The 20,125-nt window shown below is 37.2% G+C and overlaps 1 protein-coding gene across 1 annotated transcript; it reads right to left on the bottom strand.

Moving 5' to 3' along the window:
* Positions 1 to 2,487: 2,487 nt before the first annotated feature.
* On the bottom strand, positions 2,488 to 7,963 carry LOC149260504 (uncharacterized). Its single transcript, XM_089459598.1, has 3 exons — positions 7,389 to 7,963; positions 3,538 to 5,971; positions 2,488 to 3,288 (listed from the first exon to the last, which is right to left on the bottom strand). The coding sequence occupies exons 1-3, from the start codon at positions 7,961 to 7,963 to the stop codon at positions 2,488 to 2,490; spliced, it is 3,810 nt and encodes a 1,269-aa protein (XP_089315724.1).
* Positions 7,964 to 20,125: the final 12,162 nt, after the last annotated feature.

The following is a 20,125-nucleotide window of genomic DNA, read 5'->3' as shown; positions in this document are numbered from 1 at the left end:
GGTTTCAAGAAATAGGTTTCAATGCATCTTTGCCTTCATTGAGTCGAAAATACAAGCATCTCTAGTAGGCCCCTCAAAACGAAAACAATCGATGAACTTGTTGCAATGTTTCGCTCCGAGAAAGCTCCATGGATTGTTGTATGTGCTATTGCTACAACAATTAACATGGAATATTTTTACTTCCTTGCATGCTCCCTTAGCATTGATTAAAGAAATGCATGAAAAAAAAGTTGTCCAACAATCCAACAACATATGGCATTACACAAAATGCAACGATGTCTTCCTTGAATGTGACCACCACTATGTATTCCATATTGAATTGCATGACCAAACTGCCCATCTAGAAAATGTCATTTCTTTCAATGATGTTGCAACTAAACTTCTGGGTGTAATAGCAAAGGATCTTTGCCTCCTTTTAAGCAATCCAAAATCCTTCAAAGACATCTCCACCAAGATCAAATGTTGTGACCACTTCCTTTTCACTCTTTCTATTAAACCAAACACTTTCAATAGCATTGGACGCCTCCGCCCAACCCTTATGCACTTTGATGTATATTTAGAAATTATTTCATGCCATTTTAAAATACCCCAAAGAAATTTAACTCCTTTGCTATGTAATTTGTGCCTGTAAGGATTACCATTGTTCTTGGACAATTATGTTAGTGTAACTTTCTTCTTAAATTTAACCTCTTGCTACATTCTTTAGAAGATATATAGAAACTCAAATTTTGATTGTATTTCATTGTCCGTATATTTTGCTTGATTATTGTCTTCCACATTCCCCCCACTCCTCCTATCGACATTCCCTTGCACCTCTTGGTGCAATTGCTAGTTATAGTTGATCGGATCACTGTAGAACACTAGTCCTTCAAAGTATTTTGGTTATTTTTTCCCTTTGATGTTGACTGGAACTTTTGGAAATGATTTTGAAGACATATGTAATCACTATTCATACTTGTTTAGGTAGATCGTGTGGTCCTATAAAACCACTTTGAATTATGAATAATTGAAGTATCATATACATGTGGTAATGTGATTTAGTATTTTTAGTATTTATTTTGATGTTCTTTTCAAATTCAATAAATGTAATAAGATGTAATGTGATGTTAATGGCAAACTCAGTAAGTGTTATATTTATTAAATTTTTGAAAAAAATAAAGATTAAACTGAATATTTTGAAAAAAAAAAAACATTAAATGTAAATTGTTTTTACCTAATTGGTTGATGGTTATTTTTATATGGTTTTAAATTGAATTATGAGATATAACCAACCTATATCCATCTCCAGATCTACCACGCGCAGAGATGGATCAAATCTCTTAAGATGCAAACCTCTTTAAGAGTGAAAAAGAGATTTGATCCCTCTTAGGGCTTGGTAGATCCAGAGTAAGATGGATCTAGGTTGGTTTAATACCCCCTGCAAATAGGATATACTCCACGCGAATACCATGGGTCAATACCATAAATTCTCAATACCATGGGTCATTTTTATTTTTGTAAGTTTTTTGTCTTTTGTTTTTTTTTTTTTTTTTGTTTTTTACGCGGAGTTAAAATGTTTACATTACATTAATCTTTTTATTTATTTTTATTTTTATTATTTTTATGTAAAATGGTGGGAAACTGTTCACATGGCATTTTGTTGTAAAGGAAATCCTAATTACATTTATTTTCACCATATGTATATTTTTTAAGGGTGGTTCACGGACACTGTGTGGCCGCTACATCCATGGGAAAATCTAGGTAGATCAACCCGAAGGGATCTACTCGTCGACCAAACTAGCAAGACCTAACCCCAAGGGTGTCAAGGATATTTGACCCTGTGACCTCCCGATAAGGGAGGTACTTAGCTACATGAACTTGACCTTGGGGCTTTATTTTCACCATATGTCTACTACTTGCACGGGAATTTCAAAATATGTTAAAACTCTCACGTAGTAAAATATTAATAACTATAAACTTTCTATATTTCTATAATTTTAATAAAATCTATTCATTACTTTATTGATTTATTGATTTTAAGTATATAAAAATTTAAAAAGTGTGATCAATAACTTCGGTTGTCAACTACATTTTGTATGCAGGTACATTTTGCCAAATTCTCTTTCTATTATAGAAAAATATTTATATGTGTAGTTTTTTTATCAAAGAACTAAATTTTAAAAAAATCAAAATTTTATAAAATTAGAGAAAGCTAATAAAATCACTGACTTACCCTAAATCTCATTCACTTATTTAGCATAACATTTGTTGTTGTTATTTTTTTACAAGAACGGTTATAGGATTTCATTAACTGCTTGGCTAATGGCCACACAATCGGTTACAAAGAGAGGAGCAATTTTCAGCATGCCTTTCTACCAAATGGGAATTGGCTCTTGCTCTTATCAGCTTCCTCTTTTTACAATTGATAAAGTGCACTTTGGCTGCTAATTGTCCAAGCAGAAAGATACAAACGAACTGCTGTAAAAGAAGGCAGTAAAACATGACTCTTTACGGGATGGGCGCCCACAGGATTTCCTTGTTTTTTAGAATAGTTCCAGCCTCTAAGTGAACTGCCTTGTTTGCCTGAATGTCTGCTGCTTTATTATTTGTTCTCAGAATGTGAAAATAATTCAAATGTAGAGACTTTGACATGCTTTTAATCCTTGTAATTAACCTTGCTAGCTGCAGATCTGCTGGGTTGGAGTTGGCCACCACTGCTCTTATGATTACTTGGGAGTCTCCAAAGACATTTGCTTCCCGAATTCCCAGCTCTTTGAGGAAGTTTACACCTTGTAAGAGGGCCAACGCCTCGGCTTTTATGCTAGATGTATGGCCTAGACCCCAGGCGAAATTGTGAGGAGAAATGTTGTCTGGCATATTAATGTGACCTCCAGCACCGGCCTTCCCTGGATTCCCTTTTGCTGCCCCATCAAAGAATAGGGAAGGAATTGGTTGATTGGACAGCCAATCTTGAAAATCTTTCTCATTTTTCCTAATTTGCCAGTCTTCGAGAATTGGAGGGGAGCTTCTTGGCTTGTGAAAATTAAAATTAAGGACAGATCCCAGATCTCTGTCTTGCTGGCTGAGATTTGAGTCGTCTCCTATGTCTTCCAGCCACTCGTTTAGTTGGCATTTCACTGAGTTGGCTACTATTCTGTGGTCCTGTTCTTTGCTCCGGAATATCCTCTTGTTCCTTTCCAGCCAAACCTGCCAACTGATGAATTTTGGCAGTGCACTCCAAGCTGTCCTGATCTTTTTGTTTTTTGGTTGAGCGCCTGGATATCTGGCCATCCAGCCCGCGAACAAATCCTAAACAGAAGTAGGGAGAATGAAGTCATAGTTCCAAGTATCTAGCAACTCCTGCCAAATAGAGATTGTAAAGTTGCATTCAATCATGAGATGAAGGGCAGTTTCTGAGTTTGCCTTGCAAAGAATGCATCTGGAAGGTCCATTGAATCCTCTTTTCTGGAGTCTGTCCTCAGTAAGAATTTTTTGGTGACAGAGGATCCAACAGAAATGGTCTATTTTGGGAATAGAGGGGAAATTCCATATGCCCACCCAAGGGGCAGGGTTGGGAGGCACGTGAGGGCGCTCAAGACATTTGGTGTATCCCTGCGTGACTGTATAGCCTGCCCGATTTCTCCCCCAGCCTCTCACGTCCTTTCTGCCTGCGTGGATAGGTGCCAGCCCGTGTAGATGAGATCTGAGTGCTGCCCAATCAGGTTGCAATGCGTTGGGCACAGGTAGTTGCTTCCAGCCCGCCCAGGTATCCTCTGTCCACCGTGATATGTCCCACAGGGTGTGGACGTTTTCTGCAGCAAGCCAATTCTTCAACTCTGTGAAATCTCCCAGCTCTTCCAATGGAGGTCGATCTAGAATTTTATCACTCCATAACTGGATTCGCTTGCCATTTCCAGGAATCCAGTGCGAGTAGTTTTTGATCATCGGAGCAATTCTGTTAATGAAAGTGCTGAAGTGAGTTCTGAATGTGTTTTTAGGCTGATCCAAACATCTGAGCCTCCTTCCTCTGAAATATTTCCTCCACAAGGCAATCTGTGCCCAATTTGGATTAGGAGCAATGATTTTCCAAATTATTTTGGCTCCCATAGCTAGATTTTGGGCTTTGAGATCTTTAAAATTCAATCCCCCTTCAAAAAATGGTTTAGTGACTGTTTCCCAGTTGATTAGGGAAAATCTCTTGTCATTTTGTTTGCCACCTTTCCAGAAGAAGTGCCTGATTAATTCCTCCATTTTTTTGATGATTCCCACAGGTGCCAGGAGGACAGAAAATTTGAAAATCGGAAGACTGCAGAGAACTGCCTTAATGAGCACTGCTTTGCCGGCGATGTTGAGCCAAGAGGATCCCCAAGCTTGCATCTTAGCTTTAAATTTGTCTAGTTGGGGAACCCAATCTTTGCTAGATGCCCTCTTATTGAAGATTGGCAGACCCAGATATTTGAATGAGGACCAAGAAGTGGAGGCTGCAAATCCAAGGCATCTAGCTATGGAATTTGCAGTAGAAGCAGGGATGTTCCAGCAGTATATTTGACATTTACCCTTGTTTAACACGCTGCCTGAGATCTTACAGAAGTCGTCCAGAACTGCTTTGAATTTGATAGCTGAGTGCGGTGTAGCAGCTCCCAGCAGTAGAGTATCATCAGCAAAGAGGGCATGATTGATGCATTTCACCCCTCTTGCAATGCACAGTCCAGCAATGTCTTGTTCTTGTTGCTTTTTATTCAAATAGAAACTGAGAACAGAAGCTTGAATGATGAATAGGAGAGGTGAGAGAGGGCACCCCTGTCTCAGCCCTCTTGAGGCTTTGAAAAAATCAGCGGCCCTTCCATTCACCAAAGGGGCAATCCAAGGCTCCGATATGCAAGCTTTTATCCACTTTATGAGTCTTTGCCCAAATCCCAATTTATGCATTACATCAAACAAAAACCTATGTCTAACATGGTCAAAGGCATTAGCTAGATCTAATTTAATAACCATACCTTTTTCCTTTCGATGTTGGCTGGAGTGGATTGCCTCTTGCACCAGCACGAAGTTGTCCACCAGCTGCCTGCCCTGGATGAATCCCCCTTGATTGTCCGGAATGATTTTAGGGAGAAATATTTTCAGCCTGTTTGCTATCACTTTGGTGATCACTTTGTACCCAATATTACATAGTGAAATTGGACGAAATCTATTGAAGGAGTTTGCCCCTTTTTCCTTAGGGATGAGGGCGAGAAATGCCGAATTTGTGCAGCCTCCAATCTTCTGACAGTCCTGGGATTTCTGAATCATTTTGAGGAATTCCTTCTCAATTATCTGCCAACAGGTTTGTAAAAATCTCGGTGTGAAACCGTCCGGTCCCGGGGCTTTATCCGGCTCCATGGCGAATAGGGCCTCCTTGGCTTCCTTGTGTGTGATTTTGCTTTCTAAGATCTGGTTCATCTTGGGGGTGATGAGGTTAGGGACAGCGTCCAACAGGCTATCATTTTGCTCAGCTCCTATTTCTTCCCTGTACAGCTTCTCAAAATGATCTGAAGCTGCCTTTTTTATGCTTGCAAAGTCCTTCAGAATGTTGTTTTCTTCTTTTATTTCAATGATGGAGTTCCGTCCTTTCCTAGCTTGAGCTTGTTTATGAAAGAAAGAGGAGTTTCTGTCACCAGATTTGAGCCAAAGACTTCTAGACTTGAGCCTCCAGTACTCCTCTTCTGCCAGGCATGCCTTATGGAAGTTTTGCTGAAGCTTGGCCTCCTTTTCCAATTCCTCTTTTGTGATTTCAGCTGTTTCAAGATGGAGATGCTGATTTTCTAATTCTATTTGAGATTTTTTCCTTTCCGCAGCTGGGTTGGGCAGGGTCTTGGCCCAATTTTTTAGCATGGCTTTAACTCTTCTGAGTTTTTCCTCCCACACAAAGAAGGCAGAACCCTTGACTGGGTCTTTCCAGCAGTCTCTGACCTTGTCCATAAAGTCTGCCTCTTTGATCCAGAGAGAGCTGAACCTGAATGGAATAGGCCCCAGGTCCTTAGGGGTCAGCAGTTCCAGCTAATAGGCTTGTGATCTGATATGCTACTGTGAAGGATGTGCGATCTAGCTTCTAATCCTAGAAGCAGGAAGGAACTTTGCACCAAAAATATGTCCAGTCTTGCATCTATGTGTCCCAGGCCAACCCTCTTGTTTGACCACGTGTACTTTCCAGTGGTCAGCTTAATATCTATCAGATCCCAATCCTGCATGAGATCTTCTACGGATTCTCTTACCGGATCTCTGACAATACTGCCTCCTCTTTTTTCTGACGAAAGGAGGGTGAGATTGAGATCTTCGGCTATAATAATGCTTTCCAAATTTTCCAGATCTGCTAAGTTTTTGATGGAGTCCCAACAACTTTTCTTTTCACCTGCATTGTTAGGAGCATATACATTGACCAGACTGATAATTTATTTAGATTCTAAGTGCTACAATTTTAACAAAATCCAATGAGTGTTCAGGGACTCAGAGATAAGGGAAAACTTATTTGGATTCCAGAGCGACCCAAGTCCTCCTGAAGCTCCACGGGCAGAGGTTGCATGCGCTCCGTCTTTTTTCCAAAACTTTTTGCTTGCTTGGAGGAAGGCTAAATCCTCCAGTTTAGTCTCCTGGATGAGAAGAATGTCTGGGGCTTCCAGTCTTATTAGACTCTTCATTGCTTCTTCTTTTGCTTTGGAGCCCATTCCCCTACAATTCCAGGAGACTATCTTCATCATTTATTTTTGCTGTGGTGAGCTCCTTTGGAGCTCTAGGTTTGGATCCTCTTCGTTTTCGGGGTTTTTGCTAGGAGTTTCTCTAGCGTTGGTTGGCTGCCCTGGAGCTTGTCTTTGTATGTTTCTTGCTCCCTTTTTTCCTTTGTTGACATTCGGCCTCTTGTAGATCTTCTGGGGGTAGACTGCGAATCCCCTATTTCCCCTTCTTCCTCCGATTCCTCGGACTCTTGGGTTTCCTCCTCCTCTTCCGATATCTTCCCTTTGGATCTCTCTGGTTCGCTTTTAGATTTAGGCAGAGAGACTTCTTTCGGAGTTTCTGTCTCCTGGGTATTCATTATTTCAGATCCAAGGATCTCAAATTTATTCCCTTGGCTCTCCATGGGAGGATGCTGAGCAGGGCCCGTTTGGGGGGCTCTGGCGTTAGTATTTGCAGTCTTCCTGAAAGAAGATTTGGGTCTTTTTGCCTGATTCCATCCTTCTTCCTTTCCTTTTTCCTCTACCCCTTTGGACGGGCAATCTCTAGCGAAGTGTCCGTAGACTTGGCACTTCCGGCATTTGAACGGTAGTTGTTCATAGTCCAGCTTCTGGACATGCGTCCAAGGACCTACCCTTATTTTGATGGCTTCTGGTAGTCCGACCTCCAGATCCACCTCCACACAAATTCTGGCACAGTCATACTGATCCTTGTTGTTGGCCTTATCTATGAATTTCCCAAGAGTGTTTCCGATGTGTTTCAGAGAGTCCCAGTTCCAACAGTGAACCAGGAGATTGGGAAGCCTTACCCATACCGGGACCGCAGAGGGCACATCCACCGCCGGATCGAAATCTGGCGTCCATTTATTCAGGTACAGCCCTTGAGGCCCCATGAAGTAGGGGCCGTTTCTGAAAATGAGATCCTTGTCTTCTTTTTCTGAGAATTCAAATAGGAAGTATCCTCTTCTGAGGAAGTAAGATGTTACCTTGTTCTTGATCAGCGGAGCCCAATTTCTAGCAACCCAGTTCTCTGTTGATTTTGGGGAGGGCCAGAGACCTGTAAACTGACCAACCAGAGCGCGATCCGCCAGAGATAAAGCTACTTGAATCGGACCTTCAGGGGGAAGAGCGATCTCGGGGATGTCTTCAAGTCTTTTCACAAATTTGGCGGCTTCCACAACTTTCTTCTTAGGCAGAGAGGCCAGCAAGGATCTGAAGGCCTCAGCAGCGGAAGACGGAGAAGGGGAGGAGGGCCCCTGGGGGGGATCCGGCTCCTCCATGGCGAGCAGCAGGACAAACCCTAGCCGACCGCAGCCAGAGGCTAGAGCTTTCGGCGAACAAACCCTAGCCGACCGCAGTCTGAAGGCAGAGCCCTCGGCGGACCCGCCCGCAGGGATCGGAGAGAGCAGGAGCGGGCAGGCACACAGAGATCTAGATCCGCAGGGTGCGGATCTCGCGAGTTGCAGGGCCGAGCGAGCGCGTGTAGCAGCTCAGAGCTTGTATAAGCTATTATCGGCATAACATTTGTTGTTATTATATTACCTAAATTTTATTCACTTTTCTACATAATGGAAATCTTAATAATCTTCATATTTATTCTTATGTCTATAATGGGGGTGTTATAGTTGATGCAATAGGTTTGTTGGAGGTTGTGCTGACCACCTCCCAAGTGTAATGAGCATTGAAGGCTTGTGGGTAGTAGCAAGTGCTAGATAGAAGAAGCATGCAAGAATACATGTAGCATTGGTGTTTTTAAATGGTTGTTTTTATGAAGGGTTTGGGGTTTGTAGGAGCATGTGAGAGTGGAGGTGAGGGCAGACACTCAACCTCCATTTGTTGGCTTACAGTCTATTTAGTGGAGGGTGTGTGGATGGTATTCTGGAATGGGTGTTTGTTGTAGAGGAGTTGTATCAATGTTGGTGATTGTTGTCGAGTGTGCGCTCTTAGATTCAATAATGGGCTGGTAAGAAAGATATATATGGTATCTTATGTAATTTTCGAGTTTCCTATCTTATGTTATTCATTTGGTAGGTCTTTTAAATTACGTGTTAGATTGTGTTGTCGAGGTCAATTTTCAAGTCCCTTACAACTCAGTTCTTAGACATGTTTAATGGTTGTCGGGCTTCTCTGGGATACTTGTTTACAAAGTTTTAGTTTTCGAGAGGCCCTGAGTTATAAAGCTTTTGTTGTTTTGAGAATGAGGAGTTTTTTCTTCTTGAGGTGCTTTCAAATTGTGTTGGGTAATTTGATAGAAGGTGGCACTGCTTTATATGTGCCTTGTATATGGGGTTTTGCATTCTATTTCAGCATAGGTGGGTGTAGATTATCTTAGAACATTTTAGAGTCTTTTGTTTCATTATTTTGGGTTGTGGGGAGTTTTCATCGCATCTAATAATTCAGTGGTTTTTGAACCACTGGTTTGGAAATTTGGCAATGACTTAGTGGGTTTCTGGTCTGGTTGTCAAGGTGGTGTGTCTAGTCCCTTTTCTTGCTTTTTTGTAGGGCGTGGGATTTTCAGCAGCTTTCCAAAGTGTTTCTTATCTATAGTGTTGATGCCTCCTAGACAACAAATGAGTAGCAGGCAAGGTGGAGGCGGTAATACCACTACAGGGCAGAGGAGGGTCCATCCCTTTACCTATGATTTAGTGGCTACCTTCTTCAATGCGGTCTCACCATAGATAAGAAAGGAAAATCGGGTGGTGGAGAGTCAAGATGGAGAGGATCACCAATACCATTCAAATTCTGAGTTGCTTGTTCAAGGTTCGAAGTGGGTTCCTGTCCCTAGGAAAATCAGGAGCAGGAAGAAACAATTTATGAATTCACTTACTTTACATCAACAAATGTTAGCCCTGTTGCGTCTGGTCCTCAAAGACAAGTAGGTGGATAATTATAATGTCTTCTCCTCACTAGAGGATATTAAATTAATGATATGTAATCAAAGGTTTTGCCTGGAGAGTCTTGATTCTCGTTTGGCCCGTGTAGAGGGTTATATAATGGGTGATTCTGACACTAGAGATATTATGGATCCCCCAAGTTTTAGTGTTTAGGTGTCGGCCAAAATTTCCTCTTCAGACCATGATTAGTGTTGGAAGGTTATCATGATTTTTCACATTTCATTTTGGTTGGTCTCTAGTATGACTAGCAAGCTATGGTTTATTGGATGTGTTCCCCACTAAGTTTTGGCGTAGGTGTTAGTTTATTTGGAGTTGAATTAATGGCTATTATGGTTGTTATCCTAGCGCTTTTCATTGTGGAGAATTGCTTGTCTGGTGTTCTTATCTTTGGTGAGACTATGGATAGTTGGTCCTTTATGTGTTTTTTGTTGTAGAAATTCCTTGTAGATTCAAACTGATAATTATAATTTACTAAAACAATATATTTGAATCTACTTTACTCATCAGTGGAAACAATTAATCGATCGAGAAATCACGAAGCATACAAGAGAAAGAATTCAATCAATACATTACACAATGATTTCCCGGGGAAAGCCACAACTTAAAACCCTTGCTATCTATATATATGCATTAGTCAGAAAATATGAGAATATTACAATGCTTTGCTCAAGCTCGAGCAACCTCTGCACTATCTCTATCTGTCTCACTACTTCCTAGACAAGCCTTGGCCAATACTTAGCCAATTTCCTGGCCTTCCAGCTCCTACTTCCTTGCATTATTCAATGAGGAATTAGGCCCCTATTTAATAGGAATTTTCCTCCATTGGATTGCGCAGTTCCTTTAGGCTCTTCCTCTGACTGCATGCACCATCTATACAATTCGGATAATTATACAACTGATAGTACACTGCCCTTGAACTCCAATCTCAATTGGGTAACTCTCAGATCTGACATGCATGAGTTATTTATGGTTGAATCATCAATTAACTGGTTGAACACATGAAGCAACACCCCACTGTTAGACCTCCTACTAGTTCCTCCATCAATTGGAACTAGTTTAACTAACTTTAACTCAGTTAAACTGAATTAATTAATTACAACTCAAAATAAACTCAACCAGGGCTCCTATAAAGTAGGATACACTCTACATGACTCAAGTTAGACCCTCAACTCGAATTAACTGAACCAACTAAGTCAAATTAACTTAGTTAACTCGTACAAGTTGTCTTGTGATGTGGAATTACAATTTTATTCCTAATTTAATTCAAGGACAAAATTAAATCAGGATTTTCTTATTGCATTTTCAACATTTGCATTGCATGATGTCTCTCCATGTAAATTATAGATGCTCCTTGTTTGCCAAAGTTACACTTGGGGATCTTTGTCCATTTTGTTCTTTGGGTTCTGGACTTGGAGTGAGATGATATGTTCAGTGGTTCTTATGCTTGGTAGAGTGTTTACATCAATTAAGTTTGGTCTAGGCTCACTTGGAAATCACGGTTTATTATGTTGAATCTTCTCTGTTCTTGGACAAAGGTGATTTTCTTTGTGGTCAGTTAATAGTTGTTAATGGCGACCTGGGTACAATTTGTTAATCTTTGTATCTTTTGTTGAATGAGCCTTGTATTTGGAGCATGAAATTATGCTTGGCAAGCTAGTTTGAGTGATCCGCTTTGTGGATTTTATGGCATTAGAGTTCTATAATTGAGATTCCAGGGGTATTCCAGTTTATGACATGAATTGTTGGGTATGATATGTATAAAAAGCCATATAAACTTGTTTTGATTATGAAATACAATTTCTTTAATTTATATATATATTCATTCTTATTAAAGGGAGATTAAAATGTGATATTAACTATATACCAAAAAAAATCAAATACATGTATTTTTATTTATAAATAAAAATTATATTTTAAAATGAATTTTAAATTTGTTTTGTTAGTTGCTTATTGATTTAAGTTTAAAATTTTATATGGATTTATATAAGTTTCTATGAATTCGTTTTTCTACTCATTTATGAAATAAAATTACATTTGATATAGAATTCTTTGTAGATCGTAATGGTTTGGTTCAACAAAATTATTTGATAATTGGTTGAGTTAGTGAAATTATGGGATTGGATTTTAATTATTGCCATTTGTTTAACTAAGGTTCATATATTCGTGATAAAGGATAGATTTTTATTTGGTGCATTTAATTATTATTATTTTTTAATAATAATAATGGTGATATAGAGATAGGTTTTTAGCTATTATTACATAAAAAGTTGTGCTAAATCAAAGTTTAGATTATAAAGAGAAAGTTGTTAGATTTATATTACATGGTTTTGGTTATGTGGTGCGGCATTGGTGATCCATGGTATTGCATGTAATGAAGTCTATAAGCTAGGAATCCTACATTATAAAGTGCTTTTTGGTTGAATAATAGATATCTTATGGTATGATTTTTCTTTAATTGAGATCTTCGAAGATAAATCATGTATAATGATTTATATGTTGCTGTTATATGTTTTATTATTGTTGATTTATTATTTCTCTAACATATTTTAATCCTAACGAATGGTATTAGAGCAAGTGGATCCAATATTGTTAAATATTTAGGGTTTGTGAGTAAGTTGATCTGAATATTTGAATGGAGATCTATTAGTAGGTTGAATTCCTTAGGTTCATTGTAAACCTTTTTTTTAGCATACATGTTGTAGTGGTAGCACATGGATTTATCCCTATCAAACATAGAAAGGATATAATATCAAGTTGTGGAATCAATCACTTGGATAGGTATGAGGGTGGTAAGTGTACCTATATGCTAGCTTGATGTTTTCGAAGATGTTCAATATTTAATAAAGGGAGAATGTGTGAAGAAATCTCAAAATGTGAGATGATTGGGACCAAATGATGATTAAGGAGGCCACATAGATGTGTGGACATGAGAACATGGATGAGCCAAAAGGAGTTATTTGCAACAAAAAATGTAGCATGAGGTTGTGCAATGCATGGTGAAAGATGAGCATGGAAAGGTGAGATAATGGGGGCATTTGTAAGTGTCAATCAAAGAAACAATGGTCATTCCCAGAGTTATAAAGGTAATAGAAAAAATAATTAAAAATAATACTTTGAAGATGGATTTTTTTTAACTACATGTACATGGGCATATGATTATAAGATTCCTTGAGGCATGCGTACCCCTGGTATATTATAGAAGGATAGTGAGGTGTGGTGTTTTTCATAATGGATATGAAGAATTTCCCTACGTCAAGGTTAAAGGGGTTAATGTTAGGTAAAATTGGCTCGGGCATAAAGTCAAAGTTGTTAGATTTACCATATGTGGTTTTTGGGCACATGGTATTACTTACCCATAGTATCAACCCATGGTATTACATGTAATGAAACCTACATATAGGCTAGGAATCGATCATTATAAAGGCCCTTTTGGTCAAGTAATATATCTATTACAATCTGGTTTTTCCCTAGTTGGGGTTTTCCAAGATAAAATTAAAAAATAAAAAATAAATAAATAAATAAATAATAAATAATAAAATAAATAAATAATAAATAAAATATTCATGATTTATGTGTTGTTGTTATATTTTTATTATTACTAATTTATCTCCAATTACAATTTGGACAAATGTGGCCAAGCTATCAACCAAGTGATCCCTTATTGGCTCACCTCTAGCTACTCAATCCTTTAAAAGGCTTGGAATCCTCCATTGTAAGGTGCCAAGAAGTGAGTAGGTGAGGGCTCACTTGAGTGATAACTTGGCCAATTTTGGCTAAATAGGTTGGCTTTTCCTTCATTAGATTTTTCTAGGGTAAAATTGTAGTTTTGTTGTTATGATCCTTTTTCTCTCACACATTTTAGTCCTAACAATAGTATCAGAGCTAGGGTATCTAGACTCTCTGGGAGGAATGGTCTAATGTTAGTGTTGCAAGAGATATCGATTTAAATGAGCCTTAATGTTGATGAAGATGGCAGAGTTGAAGAAAATGTTTGTCATTAGATCAAAGGATGCAGTCCTTATCAAGCAGAAGATGAGAATCATAGTGAAAATTTATCTAGATAACAAATATGTGTGAAATAAACTATTTGTGGTGGAATTGATCCCAAGACCAAGGTGAAATGGAAGTAGAGACCATGTGAAGAAATCTCATGAGAGTTGGCTAAAGAAAAGCATCCAATATTAGTTGTTGAAGTTCATGCGTTGAATGAAGGAAATGTGCAAACGAGACTCACTAACATTGCTTCTGTATATATTAATTATACATATATGAGGTTACACTTAAGTTGGAAAGAAAGAGTAAGGGATAGAGCAGTGAAAATCATTCATTTTTAACCTTGGGCACTGCCATATTTGTTAGCTACATCCACGAGTTGTGATCCACTACTGTTATGAGCCATCATTTACGAGAAGGTCGCAATGTTTACAAAGTCAAAACCAAATAGAGAGAGTTGTTAAATAAAGAGTACATGCATTGGAAGGAGTTGAGCCACCACTAAAAGAGCTCATCTTTTGTTAGAGAAAGCATAGTCACTACCATTAAAGGAGACATGCAACACATCTATGTCCATAGTTCACTATTCGAAATATCCATAGCTTTCAAATGTTAATCTAATCCTAAAGAAGGTGTTTTGTAAATCGACAAATATATTAGACTATTTAGAGATTGTTGCTAAGAATCTATTCAAACCAGGATGAGCTATATTTTACCATGAACAACTTCTCTCAAAATGGAAGGAGAGAATGCACGATTATGTAGCAATGGTGTCAGTCAAAGTTCAAGCAGGAAAGAGCATGTGTGGATATTATAGTGTGGGGTGTGGTGAGAGCCCTAGTGGTATCTAGAAAGATGGACTGAGGAGGGAAAAAATGGTAAAACATACTATATGATAGTCATGTTTTGGAAAATGGAGGTGTCCCCAGGATTGTGGGAGGAATGAACCTATAAGTGATAAAAGTATGTATTACAAATTCATGACTAGGGCATAGTATGCTTGATGAGGCCTATGGTGATAAGAAGTAGGTGATTTTTCTAGTGGATATGGTGCAAGTTATGGTGCACTAGCCATGCCTTATAAAATGGGAATGAGTGGTTCATGGGAAGAATGGACTTATGGTAATGGAGAAGGGATTGACGTAGAAATTTCACCTGTAGAACAAACCGATATATGCAATGTCCTAAAGCATAATACTTGTTCTACTTCTACAAAACATTAAGCGGAAGCATAATCAAATTCATGAGCAACATCAAGTAGAAACATGCATAACTAATCAAGAGAATTAATCACACATAACACAAGATATATCCAGGGGAAAGCACTAGCATAAAACCCCAACCATGTATTATCAATCAAGTGGAAATCCTCTTCACAATACAAAAAGAATTAGCTCTCAAGCTATTCAGTTCTCAATGAACTATGAAGATATGAAGATATAGCTCATGGACTACCTAGGCCTGAATATATAGGCTACACAAGTCCTCCAAGCTCCTATTTACGTATTTCTCTTGGAAATAGATCCTTCTCCATGCAAGGAATACTTACTAGAAATATCCAAGCATCTGATAGTACACTGTCCCTTATCTGATCTCAACTGGGTCTCTGTCTGAACTGACATGCATTAGTTATCCATGAGGGAATGCTCAATTATTTGAAATAATAGTTGTCATATGCATGCAAGCATTAACAAACTATATTTCATTAATTTAACAAGTTGTTAAATTAATCTAACTGGACTTGACTAAGTAAAACTAAGTCAACTGATCCTCTCATTATAGAATTGAACCTTATCTCCTTTAATCAAGGGATAAATTCCTAAATCAAGAGAGAAAATAATTGCATGATCTCACAAAGACTTCTAGTTTAATTTTCCATAATTAATTAACTCATGGAGATTAATTAGTTAATATTTTAAACTGTTGTTAAGACCAAATTTGTTATTACTTCCTATAGTTAGACCAGGGACTGCTAAAAATAAGAAGGGACCTAGAAATGCTATTTTTAGAACTTTCTATTTTTAGCAGTTTCATCTCTCACCCAATGTGGCCAATGACCTCACTGGCCAAACTGCTATTTTTAGACATGCTATTTTTAGCACATTCTAAATTTAACATTTCTTGTTGCACATTTTTCAACAATTCAATGATATGTCAATGTATCACAAGGTCTGACATGGAGCATACACAAAAGTCATGGACAAGCCCAAGTACCTAGAGAACACCCGTGAAATTCATATTCGGAGAGGATATTGTTACATGTGTCAAGGCAAGATAACGGTTGTTTTAGTTCCAATACAACAACAACAACAACTAAAAAAAATACTTTGGAGATGAAAATATTATAAACTACATTTAAATCGACATACAACTGTAAGACCTAGTTAAGCAGGTGTACCCCTTGTAAAGTTTAAAGTGATAGTGGGGCATTTAGGTTTTTCTAGATTATATCAAAATGATTTTCAATCAAGTTTAAAGGGAGGATTAATTTGTAAACTTGGCTCGATCAAAGAGTCAAATGAGTCTAGTGTATAGTCATGGTTTTTAAGAACACGATAATAGTGACCCATGGTATTGAGGCTATGGATTGCATGTAATAAAGCCTTTTAAAAGGCTTGGAATCATCCATTCTAAGGCACCAATAAGTAAGAGTGTGCGGGATCACTTGGCAATAGCTTGGCTACTTTTTCCAAAATGGTAATCAAAGATATCTTCATGTTTGCATTTTCCTCAGTTGGGGTTTTCCAGGTTAAAATTGTAGTGTTGTTGTTATGATTGTTTTTCTCTAACACATTTGATTTTCTAACAAGATATTGGTTTGGGGTACAAGTATCCTATTTGATGTAATAACATCCTCCCTCTATCTAGTGCTAGGTGATTTAGATGTATGCCTTATGTGTGGTCTTTAGCTTCGATTCCATGTTTTATGGGTAATATTTGTCTTATGATTTTTATTTAGGTGATATTGCAAGCTATATTACTACATTGACATATTCTTATGTTAGCATTTTGATCCACATTAATAACTTTTTTTTGTGCATCAAAGCTTGTAAATGTTAAAATTTCAAAATAGCGAGTTACTTTGTAACACATTTTTTTCTTTTATGAACATTATTTATGTGATGTACATTAGATTAGGGTTATTCAGGCATGGATCGTACATCTCACAACATCATGCATGCCCCTATTTTCATGTCATCTTGTATTGTAGATTATCCAATATGTGTCATGTCAAAGCAATGTTGTTTTGACAAAGTTGCCCTTTACTCTCTTTTGTCTAATTCATCAACAAATAATGGTATAGAATCTTGTGATATTCCCTATTTATAGAAAGAAAAAAATGAAAGAAGCATCTATAGCATTTTTTCCCTAGTAATTCTCTTTGAACACTACAATCGCCTTCACTTTCTCTTACAACTTATTCCTTATCTTGTTATGAATACATCTAGAGGTTCAATGGATTGATCAACCGCTATTTTTTATTATTGTATTTGATATGATATTAGATTCAACACAATCAACAACAATAATTATAGGGAGCATGAGTCCCATATACAACACATACATAATGGAATTTGTCACATCTTTGCACAATGCCACTACATATTCAAAGGTTTCTGTTATTGGTTTTAGGGATTTATTTTGGAATGTTATTAAATAAATATATTAAAAAACATATATTAGTATGGATGTTTTTAATTATTTATCATTACACATGCTTTATGTTCAAATCTAAAAAATCCACAATACATTTTAACACTACACATTCTAACAATTTCCATTTGCAATATGAAGAGCAACTGCTAGTCATGAGTCATTGGGCTTGGAGTTGATGGTGACAAAGAATGAATCACTTATCATTGACCAAGCTTTCACTTTTCTGAGAGTTTTATTTGGCATCCAAAGGTAGCCATGGGGGCATCCTAAGGTAGTGGTCAAATGTGTAAGGCACACATGGTACTATTTATACACACACATAAGTTCACCAAAACCTGCCTTTGTTATTTTCTTAAGGCCTCTTAAATGATATATTTACTTGGTACTTTAAGGTAACCATGTGGGCATCTATAGGTAGTGGTTGAATATGTGAGGTATGCATAGAACTCATTGCACATAAACAAATATGAACTAATGATTCATAAACATTAGGCTTGTGGTGTGTCCATCTCCTTAACATGAATCCTAGGTGGTAATAAGTAATGTGTCTATGTAATTTTTATATCCACTAAAAAATCTACAATTACTTTGTTTTCAAAGTGGATTTAGAGCTTACTTTGTTGATTATGTTACTAAAGCCAATTTTCATTAATCTCTTCAAGCGATCTCCATTATAATAGGTCAACCTCTAACCAAAATTGTAAAAGTCAAATAACATACTTTATAACTACAAATAAGTTAAGTCTATGCCTTTTCAACCATTTTTGAGTCTATGCATTTTCAACCTTTTTTTTGTTAACTAATTGTAATATTTGATTTGATATTTGAATGAATAAAATCAATTATCAATTGAATATAAATTTTAGTTATTTAAATAATTCTACATGACCCTAAAAATCTATTTTTAAATAGTCATCTATGAAGAGACTTATCTATTTTTAGATAGTCATCTATGAAGAGACTTTATCAAGGTATGAGAAATAAGATAATTCCCCAAAAGTAATGAATGCCAAAAATAATCATCAATGCCAAAAAGAATCAATCAACGAAATTTCCGATTTACTTTAGTATGATCCCACTTCTAACAACCATGTGGATAACTCAAACATTTAACATAATCAATTCATATATATGTTTTCTTTAAACATTAAATGGGAGGATGAGACAAACATCAAAATTCCAAAGCACGTGCAATGAAAAACTCAAAAAGTTATGTGCATTAGCTAAGGTAAACGCCAAAAGGTAATGCCCATGGTCTAATTGAACAATCCAATGTTGTCTACTTTTTGTCATTTGCTTGCTCTTAATGAAATTTAAGGGAGTATAAAACAAACTAAGATATGGATGATAAGTAAAATTGTCGGCAATAGATATAAAACAAAACTTATTAAAAACCATTTACTGCAGACAAGAAACAATCATCGAATGATCAAATATAGGTAATGGATTCTTACCTAGGCTACATAGTCCATATGGATGTGTATGGCCTTGATATTCTTTGTTGGAGGTGATTACATCTTTAATATGGTTTTATAGAGATGAGTACATCCTCATGTAAAATAAATATATAGCTTGCAGTATGGGGTAAAACAAATACCGGATAATATAAAGTTATTGGCATTCATACAGTATTAATAAGAAAATAGTTTGAAAAGTTAATATAAGTTTAGTGAGGAATTCATCTCTAAGTCATTAATACAACTACAACCAACATAGAAAATATAGAGAAAAACTTCCTTAACTTACATATATAGAATTTAACACAACATCTAGAGAAATTCATCACACAAACATAATTTTTAGCTTAGGAAACCAAACAAGAAAACCAACATTTGGTTGGGGATAGTTTTTAGCTTAGAAAACCAAACAAGAAAACCAGCATTTGGTTGGGGGGGGGGGGGGGGGCGGGGGGGGGGTTATTGTTTTCAATAAATGCTTACAATGGTGAGTTTCACACTCACACAAAAATGTATTTTGACTCAATAGCAAGATTGCAGATGGCATTGGCTTAGAGACAACCTTCAACCTTCAAATAGGCTCCTTCTTATGAGTCACCCATACACTACCACTAGTCTATTTCATCATTTTCTCTCAAGATTTATTGTTTTCCTCTCTCTCATGACCTTCTTCTCCATAGCCTTCACTTTTAATGGGCTACCTTGGAAGGCCAACTATATCTTCGGTTTATTAAAACTACTAAGTGAATTTTTGGACATTTTCTTAACTTTGTTAAAAAGAATTATTATTACAAATTTCACAATGAGTTTTTACTTCGGATCCAATTTGGATCACGCCTCCACATATGCAAGATTTTAATTCCCTAAAGCCTCAACTCCCTTCAATCTTATTTTTCTCCATATTTGCATCCCTACCTCCTTTGTTGCCATTAAGAAATCTTTGATAGATCTCTAAAAATGGGTACCTCCATTGCAAGATGGAAAATAAGAGTTGAATAAGGCTACATTTGGCATGAACCTACTATCCATGGCATGCCTAGTGATGGCATCTCTACTACAATAAGTTATTGGAAAACTACTACTCCTTGGGTTGTAGGTACAAGAAACTCCTCTTTCCCCTTAAACTTGACTCTCCTAGCTCTCTTCTTGTTTGTTCAATACTTGGCATGGAGTTATGGGTGAAGCCTCCAACATTTGGCCTCCCAATGTCTAAGTCAATATGTAATACTAGAAATAGTTCCTACATGGATTGCTTGGCCTTCTAATGTGCCAACAATAGCTAACCTTATGACCTTTCTTCCTACAGTAAAAACAAAACAAAGATGACTTGGAATAACTTCTCATTATGTCCTTGTTTTCTTGGTCCCACAAATGTGGGTGTAATTTTTGGTGGTGGAAACATCCCTTTGCTACTCTCTTCCAAGCCTATATAAGCATATTT

Source organism: Pinus tabuliformis, chromosome 6 (assembly GCF_031772625.1).
Source record: "Pinus tabuliformis cultivar Carrire ecotype Pingquan chromosome 6, CPIR1, whole genome shotgun sequence".
Classification (NCBI taxonomy): Eukaryota; Viridiplantae; Streptophyta; class Pinopsida; order Pinales; family Pinaceae; genus Pinus; species Pinus tabuliformis.
The sequence above is the reverse complement of the archived record's forward strand: the minus strand, read 5'-3'. Positions and strand labels throughout refer to the sequence as shown.

What these genes read in the sequence shown, in the direction of transcription:
- LOC149260504 (XM_089459598.1), bottom strand. Translation starts at nt 7,963, where the DNA reads ATGGAGGAGCCGGATCCCCCCCAGGGGCCCTCCTCCCCTTCTCCGTCT. An exon ending in AAGGCCAACAACAAGGATCA is followed by an intron (nt 5,972 to 7,388) that starts GTATGACTGTGC and finishes TATTCCATTCAG; the next exon opens with GTTCAGCTCTCTCTGGATCA. An exon ending in CTCCCAACCCTGCCCCTTGG is followed by an intron (nt 3,289 to 3,537) that starts GTGGGCATATGG and finishes ACTTCTGTTTAG; the next exon opens with GATTTGTTCGCGGGCTGGAT.